The following is a 16,276-nucleotide window of genomic DNA, read 5'->3' as shown; positions in this document are numbered from 1 at the left end:
CGAGGATCATTTGGAACAGATGGAAGACGATTGCCCACAGTACCCAGGCTGATTATTTTGAAACGGGGATGCATTGTGAAAAATAACACAACACTTCAGGGTGTTAAAACTCATCTGTAACGTTGGCCCTTCTGTCGAGAAGGGAGAGGTATCAGGAGGATGGGTTAATATGGCGATCGTGTCCATGAAGGTGTGCTTTGAAAGGGATTTCAGCACCAAGGTCACCCGTGGAAAAAAAAAAAAAAAAAAAAAGAAGGCTCTGGGACAAATACTGTGATGTGTGTGCCTTGATTGGCAAGCAGCGTGTGTGTTTGCATGCGTGCCCGCGTGGGTGTGTTTGTGTGCAGAATGGCTTTGTTTGATGTGGTGGTTCTGGTACATTTCAAAGGCGAGGCTCTGATGAGAATTCTTCAGAACAGCGGGGGGAGGGGAGTTGTGGGGGTTATAGCCAGGAGAGGTGGGGTTTAAACGCTGATTGGCATTCATGGCAGAGAGGCTGGAGCGCTGCTAAAAAAGAAATTAGGCTTTAACTAAGCTGCACCATTCAGCTGTTTAACTAAGCTGCGGCACCGTTCGGCTGTTTGAAATTCTGTCTTCTCAGGCCTTCTATTAATAAATGCATAATTGATTAGGGGCAGCATACGTGCTTGAACACACTTCCTCCCAACACCAACACCAACACACATGCAAGACAAGACCTCCCTCCTGTCCGGGAGCGGCACTTATCTTGCTGTGCGTCTTTGTGTTGCTCCACCTCTTGTCCTTGCAAAATTGCGCCAGTGTAAATATTTCTCTCCGCGTGCTAAGTTTCTTTTCTGCCTCTCATTGGCTCTGACCCTCCCACCCTTCTTCCCTCGTTCTGTCATGTGCCCTCAGGTAGAGTATATAATTCCTATCTTCCCAGGGGAGTCATGAATGGACGCCCTCCACTCAAATGCTTATCAATAACCTTTGAGTGCACGCGCTCTTTGATTCAGCCTATCTGTTGGGTACACGCTCACAAACGGACACAGATACACCCGCACATGCACAGGGGCTCTATCTTTGAGAGGACGTTTTGAAGTGGCCAAGTGATATTTTTCCGATGCACCGGGGGATTTTTTCTTTTTTTATTTTTTTTTGTCCTTGGTCTCGGTATTTCATTGCACCTCTGTTTTGACAACCTGCCCTTTGCAGCTGAGGTTTTGGTGTCGACATCAACCATGATTAGTGGTTGTGCGCTTATGGATCCCCCAAAAAGGGCAACAAATAACTTATATTGATATTTTTGCTCGTCATCTCACAGCTAGAAAAAGGTTCTGGGTTTGATGTTGCTCGGGCCTCCTCCCAGAGTCCTTCATGACCCGTCCTCACAAAACAATCAAAATAGATGGATGGGTGGATGCGCAGTAAACTTTTCCAAGATTTTTACCCTTTAAAATAAATCTTCGCTACTATCAATATTTGATGTATTAGTAAATGTCAACAGATGCTATAAACAACACGCTAAACAATTGGCAGCTTCTAAGCACTTTTTGGCTTGACTTTTGTTTTTGTTAAAATAACTTACAAGGTGTGTAAACACGTTCTCGTACGCAGTACTCTAAATTTTTGTCCTATTGAGTTTACAGCAGCGTGTTGTTTTAAAGGAGTTGTAAAACTTCACGCTTGTAAAAAACGTTTTTGTAATGTAAAATAAAAATAGACTGAGATAAACCACCAATGGGTTTTATTACAGTGTTCAGTCTTCTTTGAAAATGAGTCTGTCCACATGGAACAGCTTGACTAGGCAATATTTGCACAAAAGTGCTTCAAAGTGGTTAGATTGCGAACGTCTTTCCTGTGCACAACCCTCAGCCCCCATTTTTTTCCAAGTGGATTTAGATCAATGCCCAGGGTTGGTTTTAATGTATGCTCATAGCATGCTGGAATAGAAAATTCTTCTTCACTTCTCTGACAGACTTCTTTTTTGTGCCATACACTCTAGAAACTGTTGGGCCAAAAAGAGAGCGGCAGTGTTTTTGGGGTAAATTATTTAACCCAGAATTTTGCTTCAGATGAATAACAATAAAATTACTAGAGTGTCTTATAGAATACTAATTTGCTGTAAGTCAAAAGATATAACGTACAAACCAACCCAATTTTTGTATTTGTTTTTTTGACATAGGTCATTTATTTATGTACACTTTCTAAAAGCGGTTGGTTAAAAAATAACCCAAATTGGGAAAAAAAAGACTGACAACTTATTGTGTTATTTGTTTAGCCAAAAAAGTTTGATCAAAATAGTAACTCCAAATTACGTTGTTTAAGAGTTTACTCTAAAAACTGTAAGGTCAAAAATAAGAGAGAGACTGACATGCAGTAAATGAATGGGCTTTTCATTGATTAAAAAAAGTTGGCTCAAAACGTCGACGCAATTTATTGTGCAAGTCGTACAGCCCAAAAAGTTGGTTTGCTTTATTGGTTATTCATTCACGATTTGGGCTAAATGAGGAATTTGGCTTTGCCTAAAATTGGGTTGTTTTGTAGAAAAATGGGTTGATTTGGACAAAACATCCCAAAATGTTATTCTTTTTTGTAGTTTGTCTGTTTTATTCATAAGAGCCATTTTTGGGGATGAAATATATCACCCAAAAAGTTGAGTTGGTCCCTTTTTGACCCAGTTAGGGTAATTTTGACCCAACTGTTCCAAGAGCATATTTATGGAATTTGGGAGTGTTTATTTGTACCAGCACTTTAGAGTGCTCCCTTAATACTCAATGCCGCACCCATTGCCCATAAAGACTACTGGCAACTTATGAGTGAATATTTCCCAAATTTTGGCCTAATGCTTGATTATTATTTCCACTTAAAAATGTTAAAGTCAAACTGAGCCGATTTTGAAGTAGTCTCAAATTCTCCAATTTTTTGGAATTTGCACTGTAATATCATATCATATTCAGTTTTAAAATTCTGTTTTGGACAGTCAAGAGAATATGTGGCACAGAGCCAGGCCACGGTGAGCTGCAATATGGTGATTAAGCCAACGCAAGAGTCTGCTCATACAACTCCACAAGGCTTTGAGGGCGCTGTCAATACTTAACTAGTGTCTTCGGGGGTTTATTTATGGGGTTTGCACATCCTCATCATCATCATTGTCATCGCTAAATGTAACAAATTTTCTTTCCCTTGATGAGTGTAATTTGCTCTCTAGTACCCTTAGAAGATTATCACAAAGTCTCCACTCACGACCCAATATGCACTGTAGAGCAGCATTGCTATTAAAGAAAGTGAGAGACACCCATGCAATTGTACATGATGGTTTCCAAGCAAATGAACTCATAATGCATGATAATGGAACTCCTCTGGAACCAAATCTGTATCTGTGTGGGCCTCGGATTTTATGTTTGCAGCGCCATTTGGACTCCGAAGTGAAGTATTCTGCCACTCCCTTATGTGCATTTTATACTTTGATTTGATTCCATCCCTATAAAATTAGCAGCCCCAGCAACAATACAATATATTGTAACAAACATCACCACATATATAAAGACGAAAATGGTATTGCAATGGCATTGCAACGTGGGTGGGTTCTCAAATAATAAGGTTAAATATGATAGCTACCCAAAATAATTTCCTGCTCAGAAATATTTTTTTCAAATTGATTACAGCTAACCTTTTGTAAATTCTCTCTCATAAAAAAAACATATCTCATTATTATAATGGATCAACTCCTTTAAGCAAAAGCTTGTTATGGCCTTCAAATGCATAAACAAATGATTGTGCTAATTCACATTACTGAGCATGCACTTTACGCTATTAAAACTACTATCCAAGAAGAGTCGGCTGTGATTTTATTCAACCTAACATTTTTTAAGGGTGATCTTTAATGTATTTAGTTTTCTTGAGCGGATCAAAAGATAATTTGTTTTGAATTACTTACAAGGATGCCTGCATATTTTGGTTTCTAAGCTCCTTTTTAAATATAAGAGATGACAACTCATGTTGTATTCCGTGTGTGTGTGGGGTGTGTGCTACCTTCATTAGTGGGGGGCTGGCCGTCCTATCGCGCATTCCCTCTTTATGCTCTTGTTCACTTCCCGCTTCTATAAATGTACAGAGACTATGGTTGATTTTAAATGTAAAATATTGAACGGTAAATGTTACCTTTCATCATTAGTTTATTTCAAGCCTGTCACAATTTAATAGATGCTTTACCTGCTTGCTTTATCTGCACTTGCTCTCCCCCTCGCTACAGGTGAGCCCGGCCAGTTGAAAATCTACCTTCCTAAGAAGCTATTGGAGTGTCTGCCCAAATGTTCCTCTCTGCCCAAGGAGCGCCATCGTTGGAACACTAACGAGGTGAGAATGTGACAAACTCGTGAGGGAAATTTGTGTGACAATGAGATGAACTCAGTGTTTTGGCTGGTGACTCATTTCTGGCTGAAGTCACCATGAGGGCTGGATGAAGAGGAGGTAAACAAACAGGAGGGTAGTTTGTCATTATATAAACCTAAACGTGTGACACGAGGGAAGAAAATAAACATGCAAACCCAAGCTCAGCACTAAAATGGCACTGATTTTGGCATATGATCTAGCTTTGTAACCCCCAACAGAGATGAAAGGTACCATACAAAGAACACAGAGGTTTTGGGATCTGACTCTTAATTTCATTTACATGGTAACTACTCACTGTTGATTCTTTTCCACTGACAAAACCAGATACTATTTTCAGCAGTACTAATTGGTCCAGAACAGTCATTTTCAAAGTGTTAAATCTTCCCTCCCGTGAAAAATCACTGTTCTTATTGTGCATTATGTTAAAGAGGTCTCTTTGTATTTAAATTTCATGTACAATACTGTATAATTTGCATTTAATGCTTAGCTACCTTTTAAGTTGACTTTTCTGCACAAACAATGTGCAAAACATAATTTAATTAAATCATTATTTACATCGCATATATTAAATATATTACATGCTATATATATATATATATATATATATATATATATATATATATATATATATATATATATATATATATATATATATATATATGTATAGCATGTAATATATTTAATTACATATATAATTATATATATATATATATATATATATATATATATATATATATATATATATATATATATATATATATATATGTATAGCATGTAATATATTTAATTACATATATAATTATATATATATATATATATATATATATATATATATATATATATTGCTAGATAGCTATTGTACATATGAAGGTATGCAGGTATGAAAGCTTTTAAATGCTGTGCCAAGAACAGTAGTTCTTGTGAGAACAGTAGTTCCCTAACTTGTCTCCCCTAACCCCTCTTTTCAAATTAAGAGCAAATTAATTGCAACATGAAGCTACTTATAGCTATTTAGTGTGTGTATGTATACTTTACAGTGACTCCTTTTCAAAAATGTCATATCCCTTTATTTTGTAAGGTTTTATATGGATACACATTGTCATTACTCATTTAATTTCCATTAAAAAATGCTTTGCGCTGTTTAGGGATTACTTCATATAACACAATTAAAAAAAATGCTGATATCCATTGTACTATACTACTAAACAATATATGATAGTCACTATCACTATCATGATATTCAATATAGTTTTTTATAAATAAAAGCCCAGCTTTTTGACAAACACTTAGGCCTACTACACAACTGGATTTGAATGTTGGTCATGATGGTGGTATTTGGGGAGAAGCTAATTATTTTGGAGGTTATACTTTGCGTAATAGGTTCGAGAACAACTGGTCTAGAAGAAAAAGCAAAAATAAATATCACATAATTCTAACGTTAAGGCAGCACGATAACGGTTATCATGCCTGCCTCTAAATTCTGAAGTTTAAGTTTTCAGTTTTGAGTTCCCTGGTTTCATGCTACATTTTGAATAAATGCATTCTGGATCTTTTGTGAACATGGCTGTGGGGTTTGCTTTTTCTATAAGTGCCCTGCGACTGCTGGCAAACATCCTGGATGTACCGTGCCCCTCACCCAAAGTCATCTGGGCTAAGCGCCAGCTCATCTGCGACCCTAATAAGAACAAGCCCAAGAGAAAATGGATGGATGGATGGATGCTAATGTTAGCTTAACCTGTCACTGTGCCATACTCCGCAGTCACCACTTTTCTGCAGCAGTCACTTTTCTTGCTGCTTTTAGCCTCCGCTTGAATTAGTCTCCTTAGCTACATGCCGTGAAGTAAACAGAATACCCTCTTTCGTTTACCGTTGTGTTTCAGGTTCTGGCTCCAGCCAGCCTAAATCGAGACGAGACGAGCTGAGCCAAGCTTAGCAGTGCCAATTTTCATCCATGGCTTTTTTATCCTGCAGATAGAATGAACCATGGGTCAGTCGAAGAAAAAAAATGTTATCTCAACATTAGTTACTAGGCAACCGTAGACGCTGTTAAACGCATGCTATTTTGGGGTCGTTTTTTTTTTTGCTTTGTGTGTAAACGGTGGCATAGATACCGTGTTTAATGTTGCTGACGAAACAAAAGCAAGACTGAACAATGAAAAGCTGTGTGTGATGAGTAAACAACAAAAACAGTGACCATGCACCTTGAGGATTTGATCATCATGAGTTATTTTTTTCACACCTCATTAGTCAGCTACAAATGTGCGAATTCTTAGTAGAGTAAATAGGACAGAGCTCCCCAGATCTTAGATCACTGAAGGATGCTGATACGAATGCAAGTCAGTTAACTCTTTTAATGCCAGCCATTTAAAAAAACAAAAAGGACCTGCCAGTCAATTTCGAGCATCCTGGCTGACCATTGTGTGTGTGTATGTGTGTGTGCGTGCATGTGTTTGTTTTCAAATTTCCCAGCTCAATAATCAAATCAGATGTTCCCAAACGTTTTTTTTCCAGCCATTCCCATGAAAAAAAAACTAGTTGGCGTCAATTGATGTCAATGGCACCCCTTGATAGGGTTCTCGTTGACATCCTGTCACGTCAGCGGCGATCAAAACGTTTACTGTTGATCTAAATTTTCAGCCTTAATACCAAACTAGATTACAGGGTTTTCCTATTAAAATAAAAATCAACACCATGTAATACAAAAGATGTTGGCTAAACCGCAGTACTATTTTTACTTAAACAGACTAATGGTTGTTTGGTCATCAGAAAACAAAGGTGACTTATTTTGTAAAATCATCCTAATTTTCTTAATTAAATTAGTAAGCGGCATTTCACTACATTTATTTGATCAACTGTGATCATCATTGAACTCTTTCAACACCAATTCAATTTTTATAAATTATTCAATTGAAGTTACTAATTTATTTCTTTTTTTCAAGTGTTTAGCTAAAATCATGTATAAATAGCTGATACTAAATGAATTAGGTGCTAAAGTAACAATTTACTTCATAAATTAATCAAATAATTTGGTTACTTTTGTGTTTTAGACTTTAAGTCATTGATTACTCTGGTACTTATCACCTAAAATAATCTAGTAATTTAGAACTTAATTGTGAAAAACAGTCAATTACTTTCATGCTTAATTACCTAAAATAAGAGATGACCTTAGAAACAAAAATTATATAAGTACCTGGGACTAAATGTCAGGACTCTTAAGAAAAAAACACTATGAAAATATGTCTTTGGAATTGAATGGGCTGATTGAATTTTTACTTCCTTTAAAATGTTATCCTTTTAGAATAATTCATCATTAGCTACACTTTAAATTATATCTCAATGATGTTCTAGAGCATTCCATTTTGCCTACACGCTTTAAGACATGACTAACCAACTGTCTCGAAGATCAATTCATCACCAATCAATTGCTTTGATCACCCCTTGTCCGAATAATGAATGAAAGGATGTAATAGGTTAAAAGTCTGGGTAAAAGGAAATTTCATATGCAAGTCTAATGGGCTGTCCAATTATAGAACATGGAATCATTTTACACCAGAAAGCCAAACTTTTTTGCTTCCTGCACCACTTCTTTTTATGTAACTTTCACTAGAATGACTGGGGCGCCTCTCTGATGCTAATTCCAGTTCTCATTATGCATCCATGGATTCTATCAGCATTTGAAATTTACACCAGGGGGCAATAATATACTCGACTTAATATACACAAATATCAAGAACGCCTACAGAGCCATTTCCTTACTCCACATGGGCAAGCCTGACCACCTATACTGTTCTCCTAATAATAAAGTTTCGTTCAAAGTTTTGCTCTTTTAATAAGTGTCGTATGCTTTTTCCAGTCTCTCTTTAACATGACATCATCAATAATGTGTACCTTTAAAGTCTGATCTTTTGAGATAGACTCTAGCTCTTCGCTATGGAAAGTTTCTACCGGGCGAAAACGGATATCATGTATCAACCGTAGCGTCTTGTGTATGCATTGCGGCACTCAACGTCGGTGGTTTGCGACATCCATTGCGATGCGGTTGGCCTCTGTCGGGACACTTTCTCCATGTGTAGGCTGAGCACTCCATTATGGATGAGTGTTTGTGTGTTTGTGTTATTGATTACCAAGTCCGGCATTATTATGCAATGCAAAGCTGATTTAGCTTGTGGTTTTTCTCTGAGGAAAGTCATTACATTTCTCATGCAATCCATCTCAATGAAGGTCATACTGTGAGTTAAGCAACAACGCCAAATGAACAGTGGGCTCACGTGAATTGGCTCCGCATGTGGGTTAGTGTATCTGTGCGTGTGTTTGTTTGTGTTTGAATAACCACGCGAGTGCTACTGGTTAAGTTAAAGCACCAGAGCATCCGCTCCCTTGAATGCCAAACCCGCTATAATGGAATGCCATGGTCCCTAAAATGGAACACATGATGTGTTAACATCACTGTATTTTCTGCACTATAAATTGCACTGGATTAAGGAGCACCTTCAATGAAAGGCTTATTTTAAAACAGTTTTCATATATAAAGCGCACCGCATTATAAGGCACATAGAATAGAAGCTTCAGTCGTAGCTGGGCTTGCCTTGTGCACCCATGAGATGACGATGTGCTAAAGGGAATTTCAACAAAACAATCAAATAAGTCAGTCAAACCTTTCAATCGGAAATGAAGAAAAAAAATGATTTGTGGAAAGTACTATCTGACTAATGGAAAAAAATACTTCTTAATTACATGAAATGACTGTTTAAACCAATGCAAAGACCAATTAAGTTTAAAAGAATATGAGTCAATTAAGTATGAAACTGTTTTTACTAATCAAACTTCAACCAAACACCTTAAAATAAATTGTTTTGTTGATTTAAAATGTTGCTTTCTTTTTACCTAAACTCAGCTTTTGCACCTTGTCTTGTCATATAATTTGCCTCAAAATTGGTGCACGTATAAAGTAGCATCTCAAAATTTTAAGCAGGGTGCTATGAAAAAAAATATTGTAAAAAATACATTCATAATAAGTTAATACCATTTTTTCAGTGTAGTGCTGTGACAATTGTTTAACAAATAATTCTTTACCTCTATTAATCAATAACCATTGGTAATTGCTTTATCATTTTGAGACCTAGTTTAAATTAAAATTGTCTAAATGCTCAAAATTTCAAGCTTTCACCAGCAAATATCATCCAAAGACCCAGCCTATGCATAATTTTCCAGCGTTGGCGGCTAACTCCTAACGAGAGTGTTGATGTTGTGTCCATTTCTTCTGAACAAGTCAGTAGATTTAACCGCATCCCATTCAAACGCATGAAGCATCATTGGACAGACCAGAATGTCCTGTACTGAGATCACTGGGATTAGTAGGGCAGCTCCAATCATTAAAAAGACCAAAAATAAATGTCCACTTCAGTGGACACAAATGAGTAGTCTGGCTTTCAGGAGAATCTTCTATTTCTGTAGATCTTCATGTAAGTAGACGTATTTTCTACGTGTAAAAATAAGGCAAAATAATCCACTTGCAATGATTTCTTTCACTTTGGGAAAAAATCAGGAACATTTTTCATCATTTTCTGACATGTTACAAACCAAACTATTAAGTGAATCGTAGTTAATTGATGTTATGTTATGAATAAAGAGATATCAATCGAAACGTTTTCCACTGATTCAACGATTAATCAACAATCAACCGATCGATTCTTAATATAATCCTCGATTGCAGCTCTCTCTTAAAGCCTGGCATTTTTGCGAATACTCAGAGGAAAGAAGTGAATTAAATAACAAAATTCATCGTATGATTGGGCTCATTCCACAGAAAAAATCAGAACAAAAAGAGACAGGTTTGGATTGATAATAATGGGGGAAGAGCTTTTGTTTGAACGCAGTTGTATTAATAAACACGATTTGCAATGTCAGGCATTGTGTTGTTATTGACATTCAGTCATTTTTTTCTGCTCTGGTAACCGGTTGCAAGCAGCCACCAGGCAGTGTGTGACGTATTTGGATTGATGACACATGGTGCCGTGCCAACATGACGGCCATATGGTGGGAATAAAAAGCCGTGCAGCACAATACAAAGTAATCGAAGACAAGACTGGCGATAACATCGCATCAAAACAATTGCATTGCCTGAGGGGCTTGGAATTATTCTGTCATGGGATCGGAATGAGACAGGTGTATTTTTGAGGAAGCCGCTTGTGTACGGCAGAAAATTTACACTCCTGCGTCACCCTCTTCTCTATCAACATCTCTCATCGCCTTTCCTTGCGCTCTCTCTCACTCTCTGCTGAGGAGGCACTAGCTCGGTTCAGGGGGAGGTTCGGTGTCCCTCAGTGAATTCCTTCAAAGCTCCTCTTCCAACCAGGCAAAGTTTGCTGCATATTTAAAGACACCATTGTGTCTTCTGCTCCTCTTGCTTTCATTGGGCTAGCCATGAGAGCTAGGATTGCTCGTGATGTACATGCACTGTTGTGCCGGATTGGTTGTTGCTACTGCAAAAAAACAAAAACAAAACAGATTTTTCCTTACCGTTTCTGTTGACGTGAATCGTTTTGTGCAGAATATGAAAATAGAGAACTATTGTCATCTACATCATCTGCAGCATCAAGCACTTCTGTACAGTCTAAGCATTGGTTTGTAAAGGACTGCCAATTAGACTCTAATCATATTCAATAATGGAAAGTTAATCTAATATTCTGCTTTAACAAAGATAATAGTGTTTCGGTTTGATTGACAGTCAGGGAGGGATTCATTAATTCATTATTATTTATTGTTGCAGTCAGTGTCAATCAAAATGTATTGTTATAATATTCACTCTGTAAAGGCATAATATTTGTATCCAATGTTACTACAATTTCTGCTTTTGTGGTAGGCTATATTCTCATTGTGGAGTGAATATGAGTGTCATTAGTATCTTATGTGCCCTTTGACTGACTGGCTAGCGATTAGCACTCCATTGTGCACAGTAGTTTGGCTTTCACCCTGCAGTCAGCTGCAATAGGCTCCAAAAAACCTTTGACCTTGTCCAGGACAACCAGTACTTGATAGATAGATTTGAGACGAGGGCTAAACGGTCACCTAGTGGTTAGCGAATCTGCCTGGCAGCTAATAGGTCCAAAGTGTAAATCTTTGCTCAGACTGTGTCAAATTTGCATGTTTCCCTCCTGAGACTCAGCTTTTTTAATTGTGCCAACTGTGTTCATTTTGTTTAGCAACAAATGAGACATCACTGGTTAGGCCTCTACTGAGCCCATTACTAGATTAGCTCAACATAGTAAAGACCAAAAAACAATGTCCACTACAGTGGACACATGAATAGGCTGTCTCTCACGAGGGTATGCATGTTATTTTAAAATCAGGGTTATGCAAAATCAAGGGACAGTATTTTAATTTCTTTTTTTGTGAGACAAAGGTCCATTTATTGACATGCGATAAAACTGCAATATTTAACATTAAAAATTGTTCTTTTCATTCAAAACATAATCAAATGAAACATTATTTCAATTAATTAAAAGGTAGATCAAAGCATTTGACCTCTGTCAGGAGTCCTAAACAAATATATCAGGAGGGGGTCAAAAAAACAAGAAACAAGGAAAAATGCATGTCGTTTCCATTATTCAAGGTTACACAAGTGTGCCAGTGCCTATTGTGATGTTCCACTTCTTTTTTTTCTGGCAGCGAGCTTGGAACATGTCATTTTTGAACAATTTAGGCTCCTGGCAAAGTGTCAATGCGGCATCTCCAAAAACGAAAGTGAAATTTTAAAATTGCACTTGCGGCTGTGAACTCTGAGTGACCTTTTAACAGTCCGTGTAGTGGAGATTTTCTCCTGTTGCTCATTCAGGTAAGTGGGGTTGTCGTCACATCAGTCTGTCTGCCAGAACACCACTTGAGGCCAGACTTAGAGGAAAGATGGTAATACATATATTCACCGGGGCAGATATGTGGCCTTTCTGCTTCACTCCAGTTCTTAGAATCCAATTCATCTCTCTCTCTCTCTCTCTTTTTCTTGCTCCCCGTGTGTTGTACTGTCTTTGTTTTGTAAGAAAAAAATAAAAATAATGAAACACAGATTGGTCAGTGAACCCAAACGTAGGTTAATGTGCTACCCAGAATTCAAAAGACAAATTGCAACACATCATTGGCGGTTTGCTTGCTGAATTAATGATTGATACACGATAATGTCCAGTAATTAACTGTTAAGATTTTTTTGAAAGTCAAGGGGCAAAGACTGAAATGTTTTTAATGAGACCTCAAGAATGTATTTGTAAAACATCAATGCCATTACAAAGTGATTAGAGTCGTATCGCAGTTTAATAACTAAATACACTTCTGAATCTGACCTCTACGGTTTGAGTCATTTCAGGTATTTACGGAGCTGTGATATCACAAAAGCCATGCTATACCTGCAATGCCTCAAGCTTAGATAGGGTTGAGAACATTCGGAATGCATGATTAAAACCGTTTTTTTTTTTTGTTGACAACCTCCTGGAAACGAAAATGGATTTTTAACAATTCCTATCAGCAGCAAATAGTTAATAATTTGTAACATCATATGCGCTCAAGGCTCAGCTAACGACCAATCACGGCTCTCCTGTTTTCCGTATTTGGTCATGTGACCTTTCCAAGCTGAGCCGTCACTGATTATTACATGAGCCCTGAGCACATGTGATGTCATTTTCAGTCATGCTGTTTGTTGTTTATACTCCCTCGAGGATATGATTGCTAACCGCAGAATAGTGCCAAGGCAACACACACTAGGCATTGTGGTATGTGGTTACCATTAGTTATTTTGTTTCAAGCTTGTCTTCTCAACTCTTTCAGTGCCAAGCGTTATTGGAAAAGGAAACCTCTAGAGTGCCAGTATATTTAACATTTTCACGTAGCTTTCAAGGCTGACAGAATATTGTGTGCTTTGTCTATGTAAACATGGGTGGTATCATATGAAACATTGATTTCCATTTCTTACTTAGAATTACAAATGTGTAATATATGTGTTGTATGTATAGCGCCACTGCCATAATGGTCACAGTTATCCCTACAGTGCACAAATGGCTGAATATTAGATAAGCACTAGTCAAGGGTGTCAGCTACCCTCCATAAAAATGTATTTGATTAGAATTTGATCATTTGTTGTTTTAATTGCTATTTTAAAAGATGCGAATTCTTGTCCATGGCACTAAAAGAGTTAATTGGGATGATTAAAGTGAAGCGTGTAAAATTTAGCTTGACCTTTTGTTTAAGGCGAAACAGTAGAGAATACTGATTAGTAGTGTTTCTTTTTTTTTTTTTTTTCAGATTGCCCCCCTCTGGTGCATGGAACATATTGTTAAGAAATTTTGGCGAGGTTGACTTCCTCTTTAAATCATGAAATCTGGTGCGATGGGTAATGATGGCTATTGCTAACAAGGCAGTTGCAAGGCAGTATACTGTACATATACAGCTAAGGAAGACAAGCATTATTAAAAAATGTATGGATGGATTTTGCGGATGTACCTAATAAAGTGGCCATTGAGTGTGTGTCCCAGACGACACTAAGCCATCGACAATTAATTCCAAACAGATGCTGCTCATGAAGGTTAGCAATGTGTTGTATAAAAATTGCGCCCATTACTAATGCAGCGTATGTATGCCGAAGCAGCAATAGAGCATAATTTGTATGGTATTTCATCACCCACTGTTTTGGTGAAGATCTACATGTTTTTTATTAATGGCTCCACGGAGAAGTAGAATATGATTTCCCCGGTTCCCGTGCGCACGCGTGTGTGTAGAAAAAGCGATTACCATTTGGATCTCCTCCCCCTGATAGAGCTGTACCCGAGTCATGCAATCAGCAGATATGTCCTTATCCTCACCTTTTCCTTGGCATGCATACACTTCGCCAAAGTGTGTGAGGTGTCGGTGTGTGCGCGCGCATTTGTTTCTTTGCCCGTGCGCGCGATGCCATATGATCCTCTGATCTCTGTTTTGTCACGCATGGCTCCCCCTGACACCTTGGCCTCCCACAAGCACTGAGCTGAAACCCCGTTCCTTCTGACTCCGTCCACTCCTCCTTCTGCTCTCTGTCCTCTCCCTCTCTTTGCTCCCTCCCTCTCTCTCTCCCTTTTTTGTGTATCTACTGATGTGTGAAATTATTCTGGGATAGAGGGATGGATTCCTCCCCAAAGGGCTGAGTGGAGGCGTGAGCCTTTTGTTCAATAATAGATTGGGGGTGTATGTGTATCTGTCCGTGGTAATAGACTATAGACTAGTTTTAGATAACAAACCATACTCAGGTGGGCAGATGATAGTAAAGCCTTTTTTTTCATCCGCCGGGAAAAACTTCGATTGCAGTAAATTGGTTGTTGAGTTTCGGAATAAACCTGCCAAACTTTTTAATGCTGACACACACAATACTTACTTGGGATATGAACGTAAAGCTTGTATTCGCTTTATAATTCAAACATTAAAATGAATATGTAGTGTAGTATTTTTTTCATTGCCACAAACTGTATTGTGTTAATGTTCTGTTGACGCTAACATTTGTTATTGTTCACAGTATGTGCACTGCTTACGATTGCTCTATCGTGCAGGAATATTACATTATTTTGATATAATACCAACAGTTTCATTCGTATTGAGCACATTTTTTTTGGCTTAGTGTGTTCTTTTGATGCCCAAAGTAGTTTGTACCTTTAAAATGGTGGGAACATTCTCTCATTTGTGTTTTGTGCAAATTTCACAGCAATGTATTTCCCATTGGAAATGATAGTTTAATGGGTGAGTCAGAGCAACATTTTAAGACCGCTATTAACTTTACTGTATTAACAATTGAGAAGAGAAATTATCTGTTCCAGCCAACACAAAAACAAAAAGGGTTGTTTGCACCATTGTGGGTGTGAACAGAGCCAGCTCCATCCATCACAACTCTCATTTGGTTTGGCACGATCACAGTAGCCATCCATGCTGGACTGAAGTTTTGTCATTGCACTTTGCTGCTGGTGACCTCATGTTTTGTTTTGTTTTTTAAATTGAATACATAACAAATAGTACAGCATCTCTTCATGGAATCAAAATAAATTAACTATCAATTGCAGCTACAATATTGATTTTTAACCAAGTTAAAAAAAACAAAAAGACGAAAATTATCCTGAAAATAAAACACCATCTTCAGACATTTAGATGATGCTTCATGAAAAAGCACATTTAGTAGGTTCATCAGCGTATTGCTTTTTTCTAAATTTTTATTTTGATGTAAATATGGATTTTAATTCCAATAGGAAAGACATAAATCTGGGATGAGATCTGGAAATTTATTGTTTGTGAATGAAAAACGTGTCATAGCATATAACAATTTAATACTTTTTTTATATACTTGGGTTACTATAATAGCAAACAACATCTTTCAGATTTTGAGTATCAGGGATTTTGGAGGTTTTAGAGGACGGAAATGGTTTAGTGGTCACATACTCAAAGAATAAATTAGCCATGATTTTGGCGATCAATAATTTGCTAAATTGTTTTTGTTGTACAATTAATACTTTCGAAATCACATTTTGTCACATGCTGTCGACTGAAAATGATATCACCTGTGCTAAAGGTTCAGGTACCAACCAATAACAGCTTTGCTCTTAAATGTCACATGACCGAGAGGTGAGCCGTCATTGGTCATTACTTGAGTACAGGTGATATACTTTTCAGTCTACATTAAGTAGAAATATGTGTTTTTAAAGCTATTATTTGAACATGAAAAATAATGTAGTTATAAAAAAAAAAACTCAGATCAAAATATCAGATAGAAAAGAATATAAAAGAATATTATCGTTTATTTTTAAAAAATAGTGAATTATCCTTTTAAGATGTACTACCGCGGCATTATTTGACCAAATATATGAATCCCTCCCATTTATCTGCTCTTTGATTGTCAATAGCCTTGGATGCTATCACAAAA

The 16,276-nt window shown here is 37.3% G+C and overlaps 1 protein-coding gene across 1 annotated transcript in view; it reads left to right on the top strand.

The window, feature by feature from the left end:
- LOC148419075 (calmodulin-binding transcription activator 1-like) overlaps positions 1-16,276 on the top strand; it is a 78,653-nt gene that overhangs the window by 9,374 nt on the left and 53,003 nt on the right. Inside the window, 1 exon segment of the mRNA XM_088423473.1 lies at positions 4,217-4,320. Within this exon segment, the coding sequence (XP_088279599.1) occupies positions 4,217-4,320 (104 nt within the window).

The sequence above is a fragment of the Hippichthys cyanospilos genome, chromosome 9 (genome assembly GCF_059441005.1).
Source record: "Hippichthys cyanospilos isolate Australia breed blue-spotted pipefish chromosome 9, RoL_Hcya_1.0, whole genome shotgun sequence".
Lineage (NCBI taxonomy): Eukaryota > Metazoa > Chordata > Actinopteri > Syngnathiformes > Syngnathidae > Hippichthys > Hippichthys cyanospilos.
The sequence above is the reverse complement of the archived record's forward strand: the minus strand, read 5'-3'. Positions and strand labels throughout refer to the sequence as shown.